Raw genomic sequence first — 22,953 nt, forward strand, 5'->3', positions numbered from 1 at the left:
ACATGATTAAACTGCTGAACTTTAACCAGAAGATTGAAAGAAAATGTTAAAACAGAAAAACATCGACTGTTTAAATCGTTTCAGACGAAGTTTAAAGACGGGAAACGGAACACAGACGTTTTTTAGATACGAAAACCAAAAACTGTTAAAGGATACCATCATGAAGCCGAGGCCCGACAACAATCTAAAGAGTTCCTATAAAACCAGATTTAAAAGCAAAATTTGACTACGGAATAAAAAGCCGTGATCGCAACTGTTGGGTTTCTCTCCAACGTCACAGACGAGACAAAATCCTGCAGTTAGAAATTAAAACTTTTATTCAATAGACAGAAAACAAACAAAGATCAAGACTTTAAAATCGCTGAAGGCACTTTGACTAAAAACTGCTAAAACACAAACCGACTCCTTCAATGTCGTTGTTGGAACCAAATAAAAACGTCCGAACAGAGTGAGATCAGAAACTAAAACGAGTTAACGAAGCTCCGCCTGTTTCCACAGCAAGAGATGAACTAATCCTCAGATAAATCCTGAATTAAATCCCAAATATAGAACGGAATCCTGAATTAAAATAAATCCTGAAGCCTAAATCAAATCTCAAAATAAATCCTGAGTTAAATCCTGAACACTAAATAAAATCCTGAATTTAATCTTAAATTGAATCCTGAATTAAATGTCAAATTCCAAATTAAATCCTGAATCTAATCAGATTCTAAGGTCTGAACTTCTGCATCTCCATAAAAAGTGTCCAAGCTCATTTTTTAAAATACTGTAAAATTTGTTTCCTTGAGCTGCGTAGCGTCACCAGTAGGGGGCGCCGTCAGCCAAAGTTCTGTTGATCAGGATCCCTGAGGAACCTGACAGAGTTTAACTGTTTATGAAGAAGGAGGAGGTCCAGATGTTCAGACTGATGGAGACCACCAGGATCAGAAGTTCTACTAAATACTGACTGGAGGAGGAGAACTCTGATGGAATGTGTTATTTTAGGTTTTAGGCTTTGAATTTGTTGGCGTTTTTCTGTAGAAAGGACAGTTCTGAGCAAACAAATCTGAAGACAGATCAGAGCTGAAGAAAGACGGAGGAAGTTTCTGGATCTGAAACTAAAACAGGAGAACCTTCAGCTGCGTTCCTCCCAACGGCCACCAGAGGGCGACTCTTCTGGACACTTCAGAGATGATCGTTACCTCCAGAAACACCTCAACCGCTAGTCTAAGGTCCTACTGGTCCCATCTAGAGGAGAATATCGTCCAGTTGATATCTAGAGTTAAACACTCAATGGTTCCACGTCAGAAGGAACAAACAGAACAGGTTCTGAGTCCAGGTGTGTTTCCTACAGATGTTTGCTGGGTCAGAGCTGGATGTTCTGGGTTTTGTTAGAGTCCTGTTTTCTCTGTTCTCGAGGTGCACGACACGGTGAAGGTAAAGGCAGAATTAATGACGTTCTCCAGCAGAAGAACCAACTGATTAGAACTGCTTTTATTAGAACCAGACCTCAGGATGCGTCAAAGTTTGGATTTGGCCTGGAAGAAGCTCATGATGGCGTTGACGCACTCGTCAGACGTCCAGCGCTCCACCAGAAGCTCCACCTCGGCGTCGTTCACGGCGTGAAGACGATCCTTCTCCATGGACCGGATCAGCTGTTTGGACAGAGCCAGGGACTGATGGACAGACAGACGGACACCTCAGGTCATTCACACGCTTTCAACTCATCTCCAACAAGCTTCAGGTCATTCTGGACAAACTTTACATCATTTTGGAGCATTCTGGACAAAGTTTGAGTCATTCTGAACACGTTTCAAGTCATCTTGGGCAGGTTTAAGCCATGTAAGACCAGTTCTGTGATATTTTGGACACATTTTGAGTCATTCTGGTCCATGTATTTGTCAGCAGCTGCTCTGAATGATGTGTGCTTACGTTGGGAGGCAGCTTGGCGTAGGCCTTCAGTCTGGACCACACCTCCGACTGGAAGCTGCTTTCAGGGAAAACCTCGGTGACGAGTCCGAGTTCACAGGCCTGAGTCGCCGTCAGCTTCTTATTGAACAGCAGCATCTCTGAGGCCTGAAAAACAAATGTCCACACTGAAGCTCTCTGATGGTTCTTACCTATCATTACTTTACTTCTTAACAGCAGCTGTGACGAAGAACGTCTTCAACAGGACCAGGACAGATCAAGGGTTCTAACTAACCGTGTTGTGTTTGTGTGTTACCTTGGCAACGCCCATCATCTTGGGGAAGGTGTAGGAGGAGCAGGCCTCAGGGCTCTGACCGAGCTGACTGAACGGAGTGTGGAACGTGGCCTGGAACAGAGAATCCACCGCTAATCACTCATTCCATTCATAACATCAGTCCTCATGAAAACATCAGATATGGAACACTGGAGGAACCATAAAACAGATGGAGAACACTAACTCACGTTGGTGTTTATTTTTAACAGATCTATAAAGAACCAAACTACATGATTGAGTTCTAATGGCTCTATTGTAAAATCCCAGTGATTGGATTCAGTCGTTGATGAAAATCTGGATCTAACTTCAGTCTGTTCATCATCACAGAACCCCCTGTTTGTTTGTTTACCTTCTCTGTAGCGTAGACCAGGTCAAACAGTGCTAGTGTAGTGACGGCGATTCCTACTGCCGGTCCGTTCACCACGGCAACCAGCGGCTTTGGGAAGTCGATGTAGGCGTTCACATAGTTCCTGCAGAGAAGACTGTGTTCAGTTTGGCGTCTTTTCATCAGGTTAGTGCTCTCTTTCTGTCCGACAGCTTAGAAAGGATCATTAAGGAGGTTCTATCGACCGTCCAAACATCCTGAAAACATCCTAAATAGTCCCAAGATGTCAAAGTAGATAAACAACATTCAGTGCTTTAGTTTGTGGTTCATGTTTTCCTCCTCTGAGTCTGACAGCACGGCTACTTCTTTCACTGCTAATCAATCAATCAATGGATGGATGGATCAATGGACTGATGGCTGACTGACCGCAGCAGATCTCCTGCTTGTTTGGCCATCAGCTCCACTCCTTCCTCTGGGATCTTGGTGAAGTTGGAGAGATCGTTTCCACTGCAGTAGAAATCCCCGGCACCTGGCAGGAACAAGGTCCACGTATTGATTAATATTGATTGATCCATTCTTCTTGTGGTCATTTTGCATATTTGCTGCCATTTAAAGGCCATCTTTGTGGTGAATTTCACATCTTTGACAGAAGCACTGGCAGTGATTTTACGTCTTGTGGTGATTTTGCGTTTTTTTCACCTTTTGCACAATTTCCTTTTAAATCTACATTTATAACAGATGACATGAAAAACATGAAAGGAAGAAAAATGCAAAAACAAGACACAGAAGTAGAAAACAAAACCCCTCCAACAGTCCAACAACTGGATAATCTCCTTGATTTTCAGCTGAGACTGTTGATCCTACTGGATCTCACTGGTTTCTGTACCGGTTCCACTGGTTTCTATACCGGTTCCACTGGTTTCTGTACCGGTTCTACTTTATCTTGACCTCCAAACTGTTCATTGTTCTGTTTGTTCTCCATCCACCAACCCATCTATCTCCCCATTTCTCATTCTGTCAAAAAAGGTGAAAAAATGAGAATTGGCACGAAATCAGAAAACTATGGGAATGAGAAAAACGATTATATAAAATGAGAAAAATTATGACCAAATGAAAAAAATGACAAAAACTATGACACAAAATGAGAAAAACTATGATAAATGAGAAAAATGACACAAAATGAGAAAAACATGAAACAAACCAAACACAATCCGACTGTGTGTTGCTGCTGATTACTACTGTGGTATTATTTGTACATTCGTCGTGTTGTTCTTCGATATGCTCTCATCCGATCAGACTCTTTGAAGCCGTTAGCTCAACGGAACTTAAAGCGTGCTTTGTGTTTGTACCGGTAAAAACTGTGAGGACCGAGTCGTCTTTCGCCGCCTGCTCCAGAGCTGCAACGATGTCGTTGTACATCTGTAAGAAAACCAGGAAGTAGGAGTGAAAGAGAGCAAAACCCAACACTGAAGATCCTCAAATAAGAGCATCCGTGCTAGAAAACAGCCTGACTTTCTGTTTCCTAGGGTTTTATTTTGATCCTCTGAAGTCGTAGAAGTCTTTTTACTTTTTTTAGAATGACAGAAATCAGAAACAAAGTTCACTTTTTTGACACAAAAATAAATCAACATGCCATTATTTACATTTTTACAACTGCTACAAACACTTTGGGTTCCTTTCTGTCATTTTGTGCATCATTTTTGTCATTTTGTGTCTTTTTTTTGTAGTTTTTGTCTGAGTTCTGTGTTTGTTTTGTGTCCTGTTTGTGTAGCTTTGGGTCTTGTTTTTGTCATTTTTGTCTCAGTTCTGTGTTTTTTTGTTGTTTTATGTCCTGTTTGTGTAGCTTTGTGTCTCGTTGACCCTCTCATGAAGCTTGCTTCAGACAGGCGTACCTCGGTTGTGATGGCGTTTTTCTTGTGTGGTCGGTTCAGTCTGATGGTGGTCATGTTGTCCTCCGTGGTGACCAGCAGCGTCTCGTAGGTCGCCTCGCTCCCAGCAGGCTGTGCGGCCACCTGGGCGGAGCTTCCCCCCTCTGCCGCCACCAGGGAGCCGACCAGGTCGCAGTACTGCTGCCGGGCTTCGTCCTGAGAGGAGCAGATACGACATCATACAACCTGCCGACCAGCAGCGTGGAAATAATGACTTTATTTTTACATTTCACAAACAAAAACATTTTATCCAACAATTCAGTTAAAATATAAAGTCAAGCTTTGATTCCACCAGTTTCCAGGTGGTTTACTGCCATCATTCCTTTTCTTATGTAAAAACAGAGAACTATTATCTTCTGGATTAGTCCACCTTGTCTTTGCTCTATCAAATCTATCAATGTTTTGTTCATCAAACAAACAGTTTATAATTGTAGAGGACAACAGAAACCAGAAATTATCCACATTTAAAAAGCCAAAATCACAGAATTTAGACAGTTTTTATGAAAGCAGTGATTAATGGATGATGAATCTCAGCGGCTGTAGTTCTAAACGGATCATGAAGCAGTCGTACCTGTGACATGGAGCCCAGAGACTTCCACGCGTCCCACTTCACCTTGTTCACAAAGTCCAGCATGCCTGGTTTAGGAGTGTTGCAGGGACCCTGAGTGGCCTGCAGGAGGAGGACGACACATTTTATTTTCCTTTCTAACAACACAAAACATCTGGGTCATGATCACACTCAAACCATCTCCTCAGTTTGTCAGACGCAGGCGTGAACTAACCGTGACGTCCCCCGTTGGTTTCAACGCCAAGAAAATGAAGCCCGGATTTTGCTACTTCCTGGTCGCCGTTTTAGATTTTTGGAGCCAGTGACGTAAAAAGTGTCAAACAGGCTGGACCAGAGAGCAACTAGGGGCAGGATTGGCTGAGGACTCTCTTATCCCGCCCACATTTTACCGCAGAGGCTTCTGTTGCTGTCTATCAAGTATAGCCACGCCCCCTGGCTCCGCCCACTTTAACGATTTATTTAAAATTCAGTACTGATTAATTTTAAGATCGGCCACCTGATCTCTCATTTTGACCATGAAAACTAACGGGAAAAAAATCCTGAGCTGTAGAACATCAGTCTATCACATTTTATTTTTTCCCAAAATGAATTGGGGTCTATGGAGAAAAAGCTTTTTGGAGGCAACCCTAGTGGACGGCGTGATATTGCAAGTTTTTGACACTTCTGTGTGGGCTTCAATTCTGGAGCCAGATGCTCCGTCCATCTTTATATACAGTCTATGGTAGGACGTTCCTGTTAGACCCTTCCAGGAAGTTCAAACTGTAAACTTCATTGTGAACTCTGGCGCCCTCTGCTGTCTGTTCATGTGTGAAACAAGCGCAGCTCTCAGAACGATCACCATCTTATAAACTACAAATACGTGAAATCAATACTCTGGTCTTTATTAATGGCCATTTAAAGTAATTTCATAAATGCCCTTTTTCACCACAATAACAAGAAAACTAAGAAAAACTACGATTCTGATTCTAAATTTAAAACCCAAATGTTCAACATTTTTCTAGAACTGATGAGCAGAGTAGAAAGAAAACGCTGAAAACATGGAAATAGTTCAGTATCTACAGTCTGAGGAGAAAAATGAATGAAATGAGACACAAAATTATAGAAATGAGACAAAAACAACCACCACAAGACAAAAAGACACAAACGAGACCCAAAACAACCAAAAATGAAACAAACAACTTTTTCTTTGAGGCGATAAAACTCTAAATGGTGAAAAACTGTTGGTGATTCCAGGTTTTATGAATTTCTGTGAAACAAACAGTCAAATAAATTAAACTGGTTTCCATCTCTGAGCTCTCTCTCCTTCTAGAACTGGTCCGAAAAGCAATTTGTGACCTCCAGATATTCACCCTGATTAATGACAAATATCCCAATATTCAGGTCGGATCGTCTGACGGGGGAGAGGGGGGAGTTTGTAATCGAATAATCCGATCTCAAAATAAATATTCAGATACCACTGTAACGACCGAATATTCAGATATTCTGGTCCAGCCCGACCTTCTTCATGTTCTGGTTCCACAGAGCTGCAGGACTTTAGATTAAAAATGAACCACGGTGAGAAAAAAAAGCCAGAGTTAGGAAATGAGCCATGACAAATTACACGACAGTGAGGAAAAAACACCCTTAAACGAGAAAAAGTTATTCTTTAGTGAGGAAAAATGGCACCACAATGTGGAAAAACGACACTATAGGAGGAAAATTAACTCACAGCGAGGAGAAATGAGCCCACAGAGAGGAGAAATGAGCCCACAGAGAGGAGAAATGAGCCCACAGAGAGGAGAAATGAGCCCACAGAGAGGAGAAATGAGCCCACAGAGATGAGAAATGAGCCCACAGAGAGGAGAAATGAGCCCACAGCGAGGAGAAATGAGCCCACAGAGAGGAGAAATGAGCCCACAGAGAGGAGAAATGAGCCCACAGAGAGGAGAAATGAGCCCACAGAGAGGAGAAATGAGCCCACAGAGAGGAGAAATGAGCCCACAGAGATGAGAAATGAGCCCACAGAGATGAGAAATGAGCCCACAGAGAGGAGAAATGAGCCCACAGAGAGGAGAAATGAGCCCACAGAGAGGAGAAATGAGCCCACAGAGAGGAGAAATGAGCCCACAGAGAGGAGAAATGAGCCCACAGAGATGAGAAATGAGCCCACAGAGAGGAGAAATGAGCCCACAGAGAGGAGAAATGAGCCCACAGAGAGGAGAAATGAGCCCACAGAGAGGAGAAATGAGCCCACAGAGAGGAGAAATGAGCCCACAGAGATGAGAAATGAGCCCACAGAGATGAGAAATGAGCCCACAGAGAGGAGAAATGAGCCCACAGCGAGGAGAAATGAGCCCACAGCGAGGAGAAATGAGCCCACAGAGAAGAGAAATGAGCCCACAGAGAAGAGAAATGAGCCCACAGAGAAGAGAAATGAGCCCACAGAGAGGAGAAATGAGCCCACAGCGAGGAGAAATGAGCCCACAGAGAAGAGAAATGAGCCCACAGAGAGGAGAAATGAGCCCACAGAGAGGAGAAATGAGCCCACAGAGAAGAGAAATGAGCCCACAGCGAGGAGAAATGAGCCCACAGAGAAGAGAAATGAGCCCACAGAGAAGAGAAATGAGCCCACAGAGAGGAGAAATGAGCCCACAGAGAGGAGAAATGAGCCCACAGCGAGGAGAAATGAGCCCACAGAGAGGAGAAATGAGCCCACAGAGAGGAGAAATGAGCCCACAGAGAGGAGAAATGAGCCCACAGCGAGGAGAAATGAGCCCACAGAGAAGAGAAATGAGCCCACAGAGAAGAGAAATGAGCCCACAGAGAGGAGAAATGAGCCCACAGAGAAGAGAAATGAGCCCACAGCGAGGAGAAATGAGCCCACAGAGAAGAGAAATGAGCCCACAGAGAGGAGAAATGAGCCCACAGAGAGGAGAAATGAGCCCACAGAGAGGAGAAATGAGCCCACAGAGAGGAGAAATGAGCCCACAGAGAGGAGAAATGAGCCCACAGAGAGGAGAAATGAGCCCACAGAGAGGAGAAATGAGCCCACAGAGAGGAGAAATGAGACATAACAGTCTTTAATTGCTGCTGGGACCTCAAAGGGTTAAATGGAGGTTTGTGAACCTGGAAGAGCAGCACTGGATGAAAGAACCACAGGACACCTTCAGGACAGTTTCTAAAATCCTCCCACCTGTTTGAACAGAGCGTACATCTTCAGTTTGACCTCGTTCCCCGGATCGTTCTTCAGCGTCGACAGTTTGCTCTTGGCCTGCTCGAACTGCTCCACGGTGGCAGCTGAAAACACCACAGAGATGCAAAATGACACCAAACGATACAAACAAGGCATAACGCAACAGAACCGAGACACAAAATGACAAAAATGAGACAGAAAACAAGACACAAATAACAAATCGACCACAAGTCGTTGGAGATCCATTCAGCATGGCGAAACATCTACTGATGAGCAGAGTAGAGAGGAAACATGGAGATAGAAGAACGTCTACAGGATGAGGAGACAACATGGGAAAACTGTCGTAAAACTATCAAGACACGACACAAAACGACAAAAATGAGACAGAAAACAACCCAAAAAAGACACAAAATGAAACAAGAAGTTTTACCAAACTTGGACCGCCCGGGGACAAAGATGACCCCTGTGACCTTGAAAATGAGGTCACGGTCACCAAATTCGAACTTGACCTGTGTCTTATTATGGTACACCTGTGTACCAAATATGGTGAGGCTACATCAATATTTTATCGAGTTATCGCACGGAAACCAAATTGTTACAAACAAGCAAGCAAGACCATGCAGCTGAAAACAATATCTTCTGGAAAACGCAGTTTTTCTGGGCGGTAAAAATGAGACAGAAAATAACCCAAACGAGACACAAAATGCAAAACAAGATGTAAAACAACAGAGAATGGACATAAAACAATGACAAAGGGGCCACAAAACGACCAACCTGAGACAGAAAACGACAAAATATAACCCACTAAAGGACAAATGGGACTCAAAATGATCAAAAAAAGACCCACGACGATAAAAGCGGGACATGGTGTGGACACTCACCCATCATAGGAGACGCTGTGGTGTGGATCTTCAGTCTGGGAACGGTGGAAGTGACCAAACTGGACACAGGAAGGGGAGAAATGATCAAACATAACCTGATTAATGAACCGTCATGGAAACAAGCGGCACTCTTCAATGCCATGACATCCCAGCTAATGACACTTTATAGCATTAACACAGGTGCACAGCCAGCCGACACTGTTTGGTTTGTGTTTTCAGTAAGTTTTGTTCCTCTTTATTTCTGTTTATTTGTCCTGGAGGTGAACCGAGCGGCTGATTCCAGGCCAGCTGGAATCTGGAACAAAGGTCACAGCTCAGCTCCTGGAGCAGAACCTGTTTCTGGTTCACAACAAACTAAACACGTCTGCGTTAAGTAAATAAATAAATAAGCAAACGAAATAAAGCTTCACGGACTAAACCATGGCAGCTCAGCTCGTCTCTCTTTGTTTTTAATACCTGGAGCAGCCGGTGCTCCCTGCTAGCTCATCATTCATTGGGTAGCGGCTAACGGGCTAACAGCAGCTAGCCGAACAGATAACTGGTTCCCTGTGGATGCTAACAGCCGAGCTAACCTTTAGCTTCACTAGAGGAAGCTACAGCTTAGCTGGGTGAAGAAACTCCTCCAGTGAAGCTAACCTTTAGTTCTCCATCTAAACTGACCCCGTCCAGAGTTCAACGCACCGAGCGGCTAAACTGCTAATTAGTCGCTTCAAATGTGGAAACATGGCTTTAAATGAGCTGACGTTGCCCTTACCTTCTGAATCTGACTGAGCGCCAGAGAGAGCAGCACTGCAGGGCCACGCCAGCCATTTAATCCAGATCCGGGGGTCCAAAGAGCGGAGGGACGGACCGAGGGAGGGGAGAGCTAACTAGCTTAGCCGCCGCCGAGCTAATATATGAGCTGCTGTTTACACCGCTGGTCCCGCCCGCTCCGCCGTCTTCCGCTCTCCGATTGGCTGAAGCCACTGTGATCTGTCCAATGATCGACGGCTTCGGGAACCGGGAGGGGCCGGGCTCCGTTTTGAACCAAACGCAAGGCGCGCTGACGACAAAGGCCCGCCTCTTCGCGTGTGCGTGTCCAATCAGCGTGGGGGGCTCGCTGCCGGGTCCGGCCCGCTCCGGGGAGATGATGCAGAGGCTCTGATGCTCCGTCCGCTCGTCTGGATGCCCCAAATCACACCATGCCGCTGCCAAAATCCCGGAAAATCGCCGTGCTGGGCTACAGGTCGGTGGGTAAGTCCTCGTCAGGTCGGTACCTGCAGTAAATACCGGCTCAGGTGTTCTGACAGGAGGGGAGACAGAAGCAGCAGAGACCAGAGGGCGATCTGCTGCAACATCTGGGGTGTAATTAGAGACAGCAGCCTCTACCTGCAACCTTAATGGGATCCACGCTGGGATTGGTTAGCTGGCAGCCAATCAGACAGAGTGACAGATGTGGTCCTGATGCTGCCTCTGGTTCCTGAGCCGGTTCCATCTCAGCTGAGGTCTGTTTAAATATGTGTCATTTTAAGTGGCTTCTGGTTGAAACCTGTGGCAGAACCAGGCTCAGAGAGGCCGGCTGTCTGCCTCCACCAGGCAGGGTGAGGGAGGAGGACAGAGAATAACCCTCCTGGACGTTCTCAGCTTTTAATGCTCTTCAACATTCATTCACAATTTAATTACTCCACCAAGGAATGTGGTGGAGATATGTGACGACCAGCGTCTGACTGTCAGCAACATCACTCAAAAACAGACTAACGGATTTGGATGAAACTTAGGGAAGGTCAGAAATGACACAAGGACCAAGTGATCAGATTTTATCAGCGATGCAGCTTATAGTCTGGATCCATGGATTAGTTAAAGATTTCTGTATCATTCCCAGATAGCAGCACAGCGTCACTGTAACCATGACAACCAGTGAACACTACATCAGCTGATTGTGATCCTTCTACAAATCCACCTCTGAGGACTTATCAGGACTTATCCATCAGAAATTATTCGTACAAAAAAGGCTCTTTCATGTCAAAGTGAAAACAAATTTCTGCAAAGTGATATCAGTTTAATGAAGATAAAAAATGCAGAAGAGTCACTTTATTTATTTTTAATGATTGTCAACTCCTTGTACAAACCTGTTCTCACTTTGACGTGAAAGAGTCTTTTTAGGTTCTTCAGAGAAACTTATCGTCACATCTATGATAAATAATTCGGCAGTTGTTCACTTGTCCGTGTATTTCTGCTCATATATCAGTGTTTGTACTGCATGTTAGGCTGCTGCTTCTAAAGACATTCACACATTTGAACCCTCCTGCTGTCCTCATTTACAGGCACTGAAAAATGTCGTTTTCTTGTCTGAAAAAAATCCAAAAATTCAGCCAAAAATTCCACAACTTTCTGAAAATTTGCAAAACCTTCAGGAAGAAAATTCCAATAATTCCTTAAAAGTTTCCCTTAAAAGTTTAATTTAAAAAACCCTACTTTGGCAAGAAAATTCTTGTAAATATTTTCAAAATATTAGTAAAAATTTTTATGTGAATGTTCTGAAAGAAACATTTTTAAGATTTCTCTTTTTTATGCCAAAAACTGTACAAAGATTTCCCAAAAATGTTGGAAATGTGGACATCAGCAAGTTTCACCGTGAAAATCTAATTTTTTTCCCACATTTCCAAACCTTAAAACGGGTTAATTTGACCTGCAGGACGACAGCAGGGCTAAGAAGAGTCCACTTCTGCAGCACTACGATAAATATATTCAATAATACATCATTTATAGAGGCTTTATGCTGTTCTAACTTTCATATCAGATGTGTTCTGTGTTCAGGGAAGTCTTCTCTCACCATCCAGTTTGTGGAGGGTCAGTTTGTCGACTCCTATGATCCCACCATAGAGAACAGTAAGCAAACATCATTCTCTCTGCCTTTCACTGCTCGTGCTGTTTTCCTCCTCACTAACTCACTGAAACTGTGTCTCAGCCTTCACCAAGACGATGACGGTGAACGGTCAGGAGTACAACCTGCAGCTGGTCGACACGGCTGGACAGGTGAGGCCCCTCCAGGTAACCTGGACATGAGCACAACGCTGTCTAAAACCTGGACGTCACAGCGAGAAAGTGTGAATAATCTGGATATTAATGTATTAAAAGGACAACAATCTGGATATTAATGTAAAAAAGCTGTCAATAATTTGGATATTCATGTCCAAAAGTTGGATATTAAAGCTTGAAAGTGTCAATAAACTGGATATTTACACGCAGAAGTGTCAATCATTTGGATATCAACACACACAAATTTAAATAATGTGAATATTAATGTAATAAAAAGTCAAAAACATGGATTTTTAACACAAAAGTGTCAAAAATCTGGATATTAATGTAAAAAACTGCCAATAATCTGAATATTAATGTAACAGAAAGTAAAAAAACCTGGATAGTAACACACAAAACTGTCAATAATCTCAATATTAATGTAAAAAACTGCCAATAAACTGGAATTCTAACGCACACAAGTGTCAAAAACCTGAATATTTACAGAAAAAAACTCAATATTCTGGATATTAATGTAAAGAAGAGTGAATAATCTGGATATTAACCCATAAAGGTCCTGAATAACCAGGATATTATCCGATTGCATTGCAGGATGAATACTCCATCTTCCCTCAGAGCTACACCATTGACGTTGACGGTTACATCCTCATCTACTCCGTGACGTCCTACAAAAGGTGAATTCAGCCTCTTACCTCTGAGACACAGAGTCACAGAGGAGTTCAGGCGTTTGTTGTCAGTAGATGTTCCTCTCCAGCTGTCTTCATTGTCTTTATCTTCTGCAGTTTCGAGGTGGTCCGAGTGATCCATGAGAAGCTGCTGGACATGGTGGGAAACGTCCAGTATGTACATGAACCTCTCATTCTGCATCTCTTCAGTGTCGAATGACTCTAAACTCTAATAAACCTTAAAATACAACACTTCAGAAACTCAAAGAGCCAAAGCTGTGATTTGAATCAGTCTAACTGATGAACATGGTTCTAAACTGAGCCGTGAACAGTTTTACTTTCCTCGTTAACAAGTCGGACTGATTAACTAACTAATCCACTTAAATAACTAATGATTAACTGACTTCTGTGTTTCTCTCCAGAGTCCCAATTATTTTAGTTGGGAACAAGAAGGACCTGCACATGGAGAGGTAAGTGTCACGGTCTCGGAGAAGAACCTAAACAGAGAGCACATGGTCGAGGCCGAGGAAGGTTGTGGAGGACTTTATTAAGGGAAGGGGTGAGGGAGGTCAGGAGGGGTTCTTGGAGGGTGAGGTGAGGTGGAGATCAGGGAAGGGGTGACGGAGCTGGGGACAGGTGAGCAGAGGGGGGTCCGGTCAGGGAGGTGTGGTCGGGGAGGTCCGGTTAGGGGGATCCGGAGGTCCGGTCAGGAAGGGCCAGTCAGGGAGACTCGGAGGTCCGGCCAAGGGGGTCCGAAGGTCCAGTCAGGGACGACTGGTCAGGGAGGCCCGGACAGGGGGAAGCCAAAGGGGAAGCAGGAGGGAGCTGAGGCGGGGAACCAGAGTGGGTCACCGTTTGGGTGGCAGGGCAGGAGGGGATCCGGACAGCTAGATCCTCTGGGCGAAGAGAAAGGAGAAAAACATAATAGTTTTGGTCCCTGAAAACACGCAGGAGAAAACAGCGCAGCTAGAGAGCAAACTGACGTGGTAGTCAGGTTTGACAATCTGGCGGGGACTGGAAGGATGAGCCGGTCTTTACTGCAGAGGTGGTAATCAACGAGATGTCTTCCAGCTGCCCAGGACCCGTGGATGTGGTTGATTACCTGAGTGGAGTCAGCTGAGAAGCCAAACTCCACTCAGGTGCCATACTGCAGGGGAAGACAGAGGTAGAGGAGTGGATGGGAGACCAAAGGGGAGGAACAGAGACACAGAGGCAGAGGAACAGAGGAGAAGGGTAGGGAAAAGGGGTCTTTAGGGATGTCAGGTGGGGATGGGATGAGGAGAGGTCCCTGACAGTAAGACAATGTAATTTAGATATTAATGCAGAAAAGTGTGAACAATTTAGACATTAATGTAGAAAAATAAATATTTTGATCGTAGACGCTAACATGAGTTTTTTAGGCCTAAATAGCAGCAAACATCGTCTTATTTAGGCTACGATAGCAGCTAGCATGATCTTATTTAGGCTAAATTAGAAGCTAAATTTATCTTATTTAGGGTAAACTATTAAGTGTCTTATTTTGGCAAAACGGCAGCTAGCATTGTATTATTGAGGCTAAAATAGCAGCTAACATTATCTAATTTAGGCTACAACAGCAGCTAACATCTTATTTAGTCTAAAATAGCAGCTAGCATCATCTTATTAAGGCTAAAATAGCAGCTAACATTATCTTATTTAGGCTAAACAGCAGCTAGCACTATCCTATTTCGGTGACAATAGCAGCTAACATTTCTATTTTTTTCTAAAGGTTTTTGTCAAAGTTAAATAATTGTGTGGTAATGCAGTTAAAGCTGAAAACTGTTGTTGTTGTGCAGAGTGATCAGCTTCGAGGAGGGCAAAGCTCTGGCCGAGTCGTGGAACGCTGCCTTCCTCGAGTCTTCAGCCAAAGAAAACCAGGTGAGCGAAGAAACGAGGAGACAAAACCAGAACCATCCAAGTTTATCTCTATATGCAAATATTAGCTTTTTTAAACAAAAGAAGCAGCAAAGTTATCTTCAACAACTCATGCAATTTTGTTTAGGCTAACCTTAGCTTATTTAGGCTAAAGCATAGCAGCTAATAATATCTTGTTCAGGCTAAAGTAGCAGCTAATATTATCGTATTTAGACCAAAGTAGCAGGTAGCATTATCTTGTTTAGGCTAAAATAGCAAGTAAAATTACACTACTAGACTGAAGTAGTAGTGAATGTTATCTTCTTGAGGCTGTCAGCTGTTTGCTGTCAGCTAACATTGTCCCATTCAGACCAAAATTGCCGCTAACATAACCTATTCAGGCTAAAATAGTGGCTAACTTGATCTTATTTAGGCTTAGGTAGCAGCAAAATTACCTTATTTAGGCTAATGTAATGGCAATCATTATCTTATTAGGCTAAAGTAGCAGGTGACACAACTTTTTTGGCTAAAGTAGCGGCTAGCATGGTCTTTTTTGGCTAAAGTAGCAGCTAACATGATCATTTTTGGCTAAAGTAGAGGCTAGTATGTCTTTTTTGGCTACAGTAGCAGCAAACATGATCTTATTTAGGATAAAGTAGTAGCAAACATGATATTATTTAGCTAAAGTGGTGGCTAACATTGTCCTAGTTAAGCTAAAGTAGCAGCTTACACTGTCTGGAGGATGTAAGTTCACTGAGTCTCCAGGTGTGTCTCCTCAGACGGCGGTGGAGGTGTTCAGGAGGATGATCCTGGAGGTAGAGAAGATGGAGGCGGGTCAGCCGGCGGGTCGGACTCCCTGTTCTATGATGTAGCTCCAACACCATCCACAGAACCTCCGCTGTTGGTCTCACATGTTCTGAACGCTCACACAAGACTCTGTTCAAAAATCTGTGTATTTAACGTTAACCTGTAAAAACAGTCGACACTCTAAACAACAACAACAACAACCAGAAGCACGGTGTTACTTTAATGGAGTCTGGTTTGTCCGGCTCATAAACCAGAACATGTGGAGACGCCAGCAGAAAACAATGCATGGACAAAGAAAATGCTGTTTTGATTTGAAGAGTCTCTTCCAGGGTTTCCTAACATTTCCCTGTTGTTCCATCGGTTTGAGTATGAGCTGTTTCTGATATGAGTTGAGGCTGCTACCTGAACTCCCCTCGACTTCTATATTTCTAACAGTGAGAAGCACTTTTTATATGGAAGAGGAACTATTTGTGTTTTTATGATTGTTCTCATTAAAGCTGTGTTCTGTTGTTTGGCTAAAAGCTGCTCAGTGTTTTTACTGACAATGAAACCTTCATCTGAAGGAGTGTTGTTACTTCCGAAACCTTTTTTTAAAAAAAAAAACCCAGAATCCTCCAAAAATAGTTTTAAAAAACAAGCAGACTTGCGTCTTCTATCAAACATACTTTATGCTAAAGTAGCAACTAAGGCTATCTGTACACTAGCATCACTTCTGTCATCTTGTTTAGACAAATGTAGCAGGTAATGCTATCTAAGCTAGGCTAAAGTAGCAACTAATGTTATCTCTTAGGCTTGCATAGCAGCTCACGTTATCTTGTTGAGGCTAACGTAAAAGCTTATGTTATGTTTTTAACGCTAGTAGCACCTAACATGATCTTATTCAGGCTAAAGTAGCATGTAATATCTTGAGGCTCACAGTCCAGCTTATCTTTTTTTAGCTAGTATCTTATTTAGGCTGAAGTAGTGACCAACATTATCTTAATTAGGCTAAAGTAGTGGCTAATATTATCTTATTTAGGCTGAAGTAGTGGCTAATATTGTCTTTTTTAAACTAAAGTAGTGGCTAATATTATTTTATTTAGGCTAACATTATCTTTTTGAGACCAAAGTAGCTGCTAACATTATCTTATTTAGGCTGAAGGAGTGGCTAATGTGATCTTAATTAAGGTCAATTAAAAAATCTTTAAAAATCATTAATTTTACAAACACTATTTTTCTTTTAGAATGTTTGACCATAATATGTAAACAATTTTACTGTACATAAAAATCAACACAAAGTATAATTATTTTTGCAGTAATTTGTTCTTTTACCAAGTGACACTAAAATCACAGTTTAAGGGTATTTTGATCTGCTAAAATATTATTATTCACAGCCGGTTTGACATCAGAGATGGAAACAGAAGACAAACGCCGGATGTTTGCTCAAAAATATTCCCATGATTTTTCCTCAGAGACTGAATATAAACCAGACCGACTCAGATAATCTAAAAACGTTTGATGTCCTGAAAATGAAAATATGAATTAAGGTGAAATTAACGAGTAAAAAGCGAAACTCTGGGAAACACAGCAGCTGTTTGTTGAAACGTGGTCGGTGAATAACAAAGCTGCTGCCAAGCACTTTCTATTGACAATACACACATACACACACACACAGTAACACACACTAACAGACCCACAAAGCAGAATCAGCAGACCTCCAGACCCCCAGACTCCCAAATGAAGGGAAGCGTCGAGGCAGCAGAATCCTTTAAAGCTGCTCTTTTGTCCGGCCGGCGGTGCTGGACTATAAATTGGACGGTCCAACTTTCTCTCTGCTACGCTGTGTGTTCGCTTGTCTGGCAGGTTGGACGACATCCAGTGGGCAACAATGTCGCAGTACTCTGGAAAGGTGAGTGAGCACACCTGGACCACCAGCAGCCTCCTCAGATCGACTAAAGGAAACAGAGCGACAGAACCGCGGGTTCAGGTCCAAACATAGGTTCTAGTCCTGTGTTTGTTCTAGTCTGATGATTTAGCTCCACTTTTGACATGCAGCAGAAGAACAAATCAAACATAAAGCGACTCTCTTCTTTAAAGTTTCCTCGTTTACCTGCTAGTTGGTGGAGACCAAAAACGGAGATAAAAGAAACAAAATCAGATTCAAACAAACACGAGTCCAGTTCCTGATCACGTTGCTTCATCACCAGTGGATGAAGTCTGCTTCTCTTCCCACTGCTGATGATTTGAACAAATGTACACATCCAGTAGAGAAGAATAATTAAAGGAATGGTTCTAATGGTTTACTAACTGAAGAACATCTGTGGGATGGTTCTATGAAGTACTACAGGTTCTTAAATGGATCTGCAGATTATTTTCTAGAAAACTATGACGTCCGTCCAGCCGCTAACGTGTTCTGTCTGACCAGCAGTCCAGAACTTAAAATATCAACGTGTTCTGATGGAAGGAATCCAGAAATGCTGCAAATCCTTACATCTGACTTATAAACGAGAACCGAGGAGGTCTACAAACAGCTGCCGGGGAAGTGTTTCCTTAAAGAACCATTTATGGTGCCGATAGGAACCATTTATGATGTATCTTTCCTTGTTCTTTAGAGAAATGTTTGAAGAAATGGTTCTTTAAAGAAGGTTCTTTGTAGAATAAAAATGGTTCCACTGCGGCATCAAAACAACAAAACTCATTATGGTTCCAGTTAGAACCTTTGCTGTTCTGTGTGAAAAGTGGATCTATTAAACGCCCTACAGTGTAATTAGTTATGTAACTGTATCTGAATAATTTAATAGATTAAAGTTAAGACCTGACTAAGTTACCAACAGAAAATTCAAGAACCCGTTCGGCAGAACCAGGCTCAGTGAGGCAGACATCTGCCTCCACTTGCTGGGTTAACGGTTAAGAACCTCCACCAGATCGTGTTCCTCTCTGCAGTCAGACATTTTGTGGCAGGAAGCTAGTTATGCTAGCATTTTAGCATTTTTTTAATTAAATGTAAATAATTGTGGCATTAATCAATAATCAACTTATTGATCAGATAAAATACAGCAGGTAGAAGTTGTAGCTTCAGTCAATAAATAGATGGTTTAGACCACAAAGTCACATGATCACAGAGATAAAGAACTCTGATAGTAGAACCCAGTTTGTTATTAACAGATGAGTTCTGATTGGAGGTCATTAAGTAGAACATTAGTCTTTGTCATGGTGCCATGCTGATCATAGGAGCTTCAGTAGAAACCAGCTGGACGTCTCTGGAAGATGTTTCAAGCAATGTCTTCCAGAAAAGTCCGGCTGGTTTCTCCTGAAGCTCCTACGACTAAAAGGTGGTGTAAGAAGAACATTCTCACATCAGCTCTGGTTGGAGGTCATGAAGTTGAACAGAAGTCTTTGTCATGATTCCAGATACTAGCTAATCTGAATTAACTAAGATCAGTGAGCTGTGACGTTCGGCTGGATGACGTTTGGTTTCTCCTGCAGATCACCTTCTATGAGGGGAAGTGCTTCACCGGCAGGAAGCTGGAGGTCAGAGGAGACTGTGACAACTTCCAGGACCGCGGCTTCATGAACAGGTGAAACCAGAGGGATGTTTCTAGAAGTTCTAGACCTGGAGTAGAGATTCACAGAGATGATGAAGTAATCATACCACAATGTAGAAGTACTCAGTTACTAGTCAAAACAAGTACTGAAACCGCAGGGTAGAAGTACTCTGTTACTAGTTAAAATAAATACTCATACCACAGGGTAGAAGTACTCTGTTACTAGTTAAAATAAATACTCATACCACAGGGTAGAAGTACTCTGTTACTAGTTAAAATAAATACTCATACCACAGGGTAGAAGTACTCTGTTACTAGTTAAAATAAATACTCATACCACAGGGTAGAAGTACTCTGTTACTAGTTAAAATAAATACTCATACCACAGGGTAGAAGTACTCCGTTACTAGTCAAATCTTGCATTTAAAAGGTAAAAGTATGCAATTATTATCATTATAGAGGTAATATCAAAACTGCATATTTTAGAAGTTCTACTTGTGCTTTCGTGTACAAATATCTTCATTTGTAAAATAAAATAAACTTGGATTAATTAGACATAGGGTTTCTGAAAGCGTGTTCCTAAAAGCATGTTCCTAAAGCGTGTTCCTAAAGGTGTGTTCCTAAAAGCATGTTCCTAAAGCGTGTTCCTAAAGCGTGTTTCTAAAGCGTGTCGATGCTTCCAGGGTGAACTCCATCCGTGTGGAGAGCGGCGCCTGGATCTGCTTCGACCATCCCGACTTCAAGGGTCAGCAGTACATCCTGGAGCACGGCGAATACCCCGAGTTCCAGAGGTGGAACTCCCACAACGACCACATGGGTTCCTGTAAGCCCATCCGCATGGTGAGAACCAACAAGTTCCACTACAATCACAGTCCACAGGGGATGAACCCACCATGAACCAAAAGAGTAGCTTAACACGAGACATTTTAGAATCCTTTTGAGGACTTTTCTTGATCCCCAGAGGATGAATCTATCATCTTCCATTAAACTAGAACATAATAATCAAGTGAAAGCCAGTTTTTAACCCAAATTTACTCAGACTTTCAATGGAACCTTGACTTCTGTTGAGTAAAAACAGACAGAAGAAGTAAAGAGTCTTTAGTTTTTACCTGCTAGCTGGTTGTGGAGTCATTTCCTCCAGTTGGAAACCATCTGAACCCTCGAAACTCATTTTTCTTCACTGTGGTTCATGTTTCACTCTAACTACTTGTGGTCATTTTCTGTCTTGTTTCAGTTGTTTTTTTGTCTTGTTTGTGTCTCGGTTCTTGCGTTTTGTCTCTTTTTGGGAGTTTTGTCTAATTTCTGTTGTTTTCTGACTCGTTTTTCTCATTTGCTATCACGTTTTAGTTGTTTGTTTTGTCTCTTGGACAAATCCAACAAACTTGGATGTGTTGATTTTTTTTGCGTGCTAAGCTGAAGAACAGTAGAACATGCAGCGGTTCCATCAGTTCTGATGCTTGGTTTCTACGGTGTGCTACAGTGGTTGTCGGTTGATGCTAACGTTGTTGTCTGTCCTCCAGCATGGAGAGCACTACCGCATCGAGCTGTTTGAGGGCTGTAACTTCTCCGGCCAGTGTGTGGAGATCTGCGACGACTGTCCCTTCCTGCAGAGCCGAGGACTCTCCAAGAACTGCATCAACTCCGTCAAGGTCTACGGAGACGGAGCGTGAGTCCAGTACACCACTCACTTAGCTCTTATTGGTTCTGTTCGTTCTCCCCAGAGGACGAACCCCGCTAAAGATGGTGCCCCTTCCTCTTGGGGCTCCATCAGAACACTTAGAGAAACACTACAAACTAAAGGTGAAAACTGTCATCGTGTCATTCCTGCTCCCTGAGGAACAACCCTTCAGCATTTACCCTCCCCGCCTTAGGCACCGAAACTACGCGTTTGAAGTAACTCTTTCCAAACACGTTGGAAGCCACACCTCCATTTTCTTGGTTACCATGGTAACAAGCCCCAACTCATCTAATATCTGATTGGCTGGCTGTAAAGGAGCGAGAGTCAAGCAGTAAAGTACATTAGAAATATCCATCTATCAGGAAAATGTTTATTTCAGACTGAAGTATCTCAGCAGCTCTACAGGCGTTCACACCCCCCAGAGAATAAACCCACCAGGGGCTTCATCAGGACATTTAGAACATATAAATAAGAACATTTACAATTTAAAGCTCAGAATGTCTAGATGTTTAATAGGAACTTTTAAATTCCCCTGAGGAGGAGCCCTTCAGACTTTACTGACAGATGTAGGAACACCATTAAGCTGTCTGAAACATCTCAGCAGCTACTGGGGGGCTTTTCCTTCAGTTTGTACGAGCATTCATCGTCTCCAGGGGATGAATGCTGACGTCCTTCCTGTAGCTCTACCAGGAGGTGAAAGTTCTCATCATGCCGTGAGATCACAGAGGTTAGGTTTACTGACTCCTTTCACGCTCCCTGAGGATGAATCCTTTAGATTTTGTTGACTCTGACACTTCATTCAAACTGTTAGTTCAGACTAAAACATTTCATACTAGAGTCTCATGTAGTCATTCATCCCCATCTGAGGATGAACCCAGGTTTTTTGGGTGACACCTGAGCTAAATGTCCAGTCGTCCCTATGTTTAATGAGCACATTCATACTTACAGAGGATGAACCGTTTATGGTGAGGTCCTTCATTCAAGCTGTCCATCACTCCTTTGGTCCAGACTGAAATATCTAAACATCACTAGAAGATGAACCCTGATCACTGATTTTCCTGTAGCTCCTCCTGAACATAAAACTTTCCACTGCACTGTCAGATGTTTCAACATCAGCTGGTTGGATTAATTGTGTTCCTCAGAAGATGAATCACTGACCGTTAATGTTCGTCCCATCAGATGGAGCATCGCTGAATAAAGCTGCAACCATCGATCAATTAGTTGTCAACAATTATTCAACAATTTTGATCATTAATGGGTTTGAGATTGAGATCTTTTTTAATTCTGACACTCTACAGACCAAAGAAGAAGCTGATATTTGCTGTTATCTGATCTAAACCCTCCTTCTCTTTCCTCCCTCTCCAGCTGGGTGATGTACGAGGAGCCTAACTTCCGCGGTCGCATGTACATCGTGGAGCGTGGCGACTACTGCAGCCACAACGAGTGGCAGGCCCAGAACCCCAACATCCAGTCCATCCGCAGAGTCGTCAACTACTTCTAAACCTCTTCTGTTCTACCGGCGCTGTAATCATGTACAATAAATAAAGCCAGACTAACATAAGAAAACAGGTTTTTTATCAAACACTTTCTGTGTGTGCCTTGTTTTGTGTGCCCAGACAAAAACACACATTCACAAAAGACATGCTCACAACGTAGCTGCTACGCTGCCCCAAACAAACTGATGCTAACTCACACAAGATACTACAATCCGCTATGTTAGCCTAGAAATGACCTTAGCTGCTACTTCAGGAGAGATTCAGGATTTTTTCGACAAAATAAGACAGCATTGTGTTTACTAGCCTAAATAAGCTAACGATAGCCAGATCAAGATAGCATAAGCTTGAATATTAGCCTTAACACAATAGCATAAACTGCTACGTTAGCCTAAACAAGATATCACAAGCTGATCTCTTAGCCTATAGATAACATTTAGCCGCTACAATAGCCAGAACCAGGTAACATTAGCCTAAGCAAAATAGCATAAGCTGATCTCTTAGCCTATAGATAACATTTAGCTGTTACAATAGCCAGAACCAGGTAACATTAGCCTAAGCAAAATAGCATAAGCTGATCTCTTAGCCTATAGATAACATTTAGCTGTTACAATAGCCAGAACCAGGTAACATTAGCCTAAGCAAAATAGCATAAGCTGATCCCTTAGCCTACAGATAACATTTAGCCGCTACTATACCCAGAACAAGATATTCCGAGCCTAAACACGATAACATACACTGTGTTTATTATCCTTAACACGTTAACACGTGTTGCTATGTTAGGATAGAAATGACTTTAGA

The 22,953-nt window shown here is 42.7% G+C and overlaps 3 protein-coding genes across 4 annotated transcripts; 2 read left to right on the forward strand and 1 right to left on the reverse strand.

Annotated features, from left to right (window-relative positions):
* Positions 1–299: 299 nt before the first annotated feature.
* Positions 300–10,013, reverse strand: eci2 (enoyl-CoA delta isomerase 2). Its single transcript, XM_022218210.2, has 11 exons — positions 9,850–10,013; positions 9,096–9,154; positions 8,215–8,318; positions 5,046–5,144; positions 4,439–4,630; positions 3,896–3,965; positions 2,973–3,075; positions 2,571–2,691; positions 2,204–2,293; positions 1,912–2,055; positions 300–1,655 (listed from the first exon to the last, which is right to left on the reverse strand). The coding sequence occupies exons 1-11, from the start codon at positions 9,903–9,905 to the stop codon at positions 1,500–1,502; spliced, it is 1,194 nt and encodes a 397-aa protein (XP_022073902.1). The 5' UTR covers positions 9,906–10,013; the 3' UTR covers positions 300–1,499.
* A 154-nt stretch (positions 10,014–10,167) lies between these two features.
* On the forward strand, positions 10,168–15,978 carry rheb (Ras homolog, mTORC1 binding). 2 transcript variants are annotated; one of them, XM_022218213.2, is made up of 8 exons: positions 10,168–10,328; positions 11,892–11,963; positions 12,043–12,110; positions 12,705–12,787; positions 12,896–12,952; positions 13,201–13,248; positions 14,593–14,674; positions 15,430–15,978. In XM_022218213.2, the coding sequence occupies exons 1-8, from the start codon at positions 10,277–10,279 to the stop codon at positions 15,520–15,522; spliced, it is 555 nt and encodes a 184-aa protein (XP_022073905.1). In that variant the 5' UTR covers positions 10,168–10,276; the 3' UTR covers positions 15,523–15,978. The 2 variants fall into 2 exon arrangements, with proteins under 2 accessions (XP_022073905.1, XP_022073904.1); XM_022218212.2 differs by having other exon boundaries at positions 10,181–10,320.
* A 1,208-nt stretch (positions 15,979–17,186) lies between these two features.
* On the forward strand, positions 17,187–22,243 carry crygn2 (crystallin, gamma N2). Its single transcript, XM_022218204.2, has 5 exons — positions 17,187–17,345; positions 18,923–19,014; positions 19,665–19,821; positions 20,502–20,647; positions 22,025–22,243. Exons 1-5 carry the CDS (start codon positions 17,325–17,327, stop codon positions 22,158–22,160), a joined length of 552 nt encoding a protein of 183 aa, XP_022073896.1. The 5' UTR covers positions 17,187–17,324; the 3' UTR covers positions 22,161–22,243.
* The last annotated feature ends 710 nt before the right edge of the window (positions 22,244–22,953 follow it).

Source organism: Acanthochromis polyacanthus, chromosome 20 (assembly GCF_021347895.1).
Source record: "Acanthochromis polyacanthus isolate Apoly-LR-REF ecotype Palm Island chromosome 20, KAUST_Apoly_ChrSc, whole genome shotgun sequence".
Classification (NCBI taxonomy): Eukaryota; Metazoa; Chordata; class Actinopteri; family Pomacentridae; genus Acanthochromis; species Acanthochromis polyacanthus.

What these genes read in the sequence shown, in the direction of transcription:
- eci2 (XM_022218210.2), bottom strand. Translation starts at nt 9,905, where the DNA reads ATGGCTGGCGTGGCCCTGCAGTGCTGCTCTCTCTGGCGCTCAGTCAGA. An exon ending in AAAACGCCATCACAACCGAG is followed by an intron (nt 3,966 to 4,438) that starts GTACGCCTGTCT and finishes GTTTTCTTACAG; the next exon opens with ATGTACAACGACATCGTTGC. An exon ending in CAAGCAGGAGATCTGCTGCG is followed by an intron (nt 2,692 to 2,972) that starts GTCAGTCAGCCA and finishes TCTTCTCTGCAG; the next exon opens with GAACTATGTGAACGCCTACA.
- rheb (XM_022218212.2), top strand. Translation starts at nt 10,239, where the DNA reads ATGCTCCGTCCGCTCGTCTGGATGCCCCAAATCACACCATGCCGCTGC. An exon ending in GACATGGTGGGAAACGTCCA is followed by an intron (nt 12,953 to 13,200) that starts GTATGTACATGA and finishes GTTTCTCTCCAG; the next exon opens with AGTCCCAATTATTTTAGTTG. An exon ending in AAGGACCTGCACATGGAGAG is followed by an intron (nt 13,249 to 14,592) that starts GTAAGTGTCACG and finishes GTTGTTGTGCAG; the next exon opens with AGTGATCAGCTTCGAGGAGG.
- crygn2 (XM_022218204.2), top strand. Translation starts at nt 17,325, where the DNA reads ATGTCGCAGTACTCTGGAAAG. An exon ending in TGTCGCAGTACTCTGGAAAG is followed by an intron (nt 17,346 to 18,922) that starts GTGAGTGAGCAC and finishes TTTCTCCTGCAG; the next exon opens with ATCACCTTCTATGAGGGGAA. An exon ending in CCTGTAAGCCCATCCGCATG is followed by an intron (nt 19,822 to 20,501) that starts GTGAGAACCAAC and finishes TCTGTCCTCCAG; the next exon opens with CATGGAGAGCACTACCGCAT.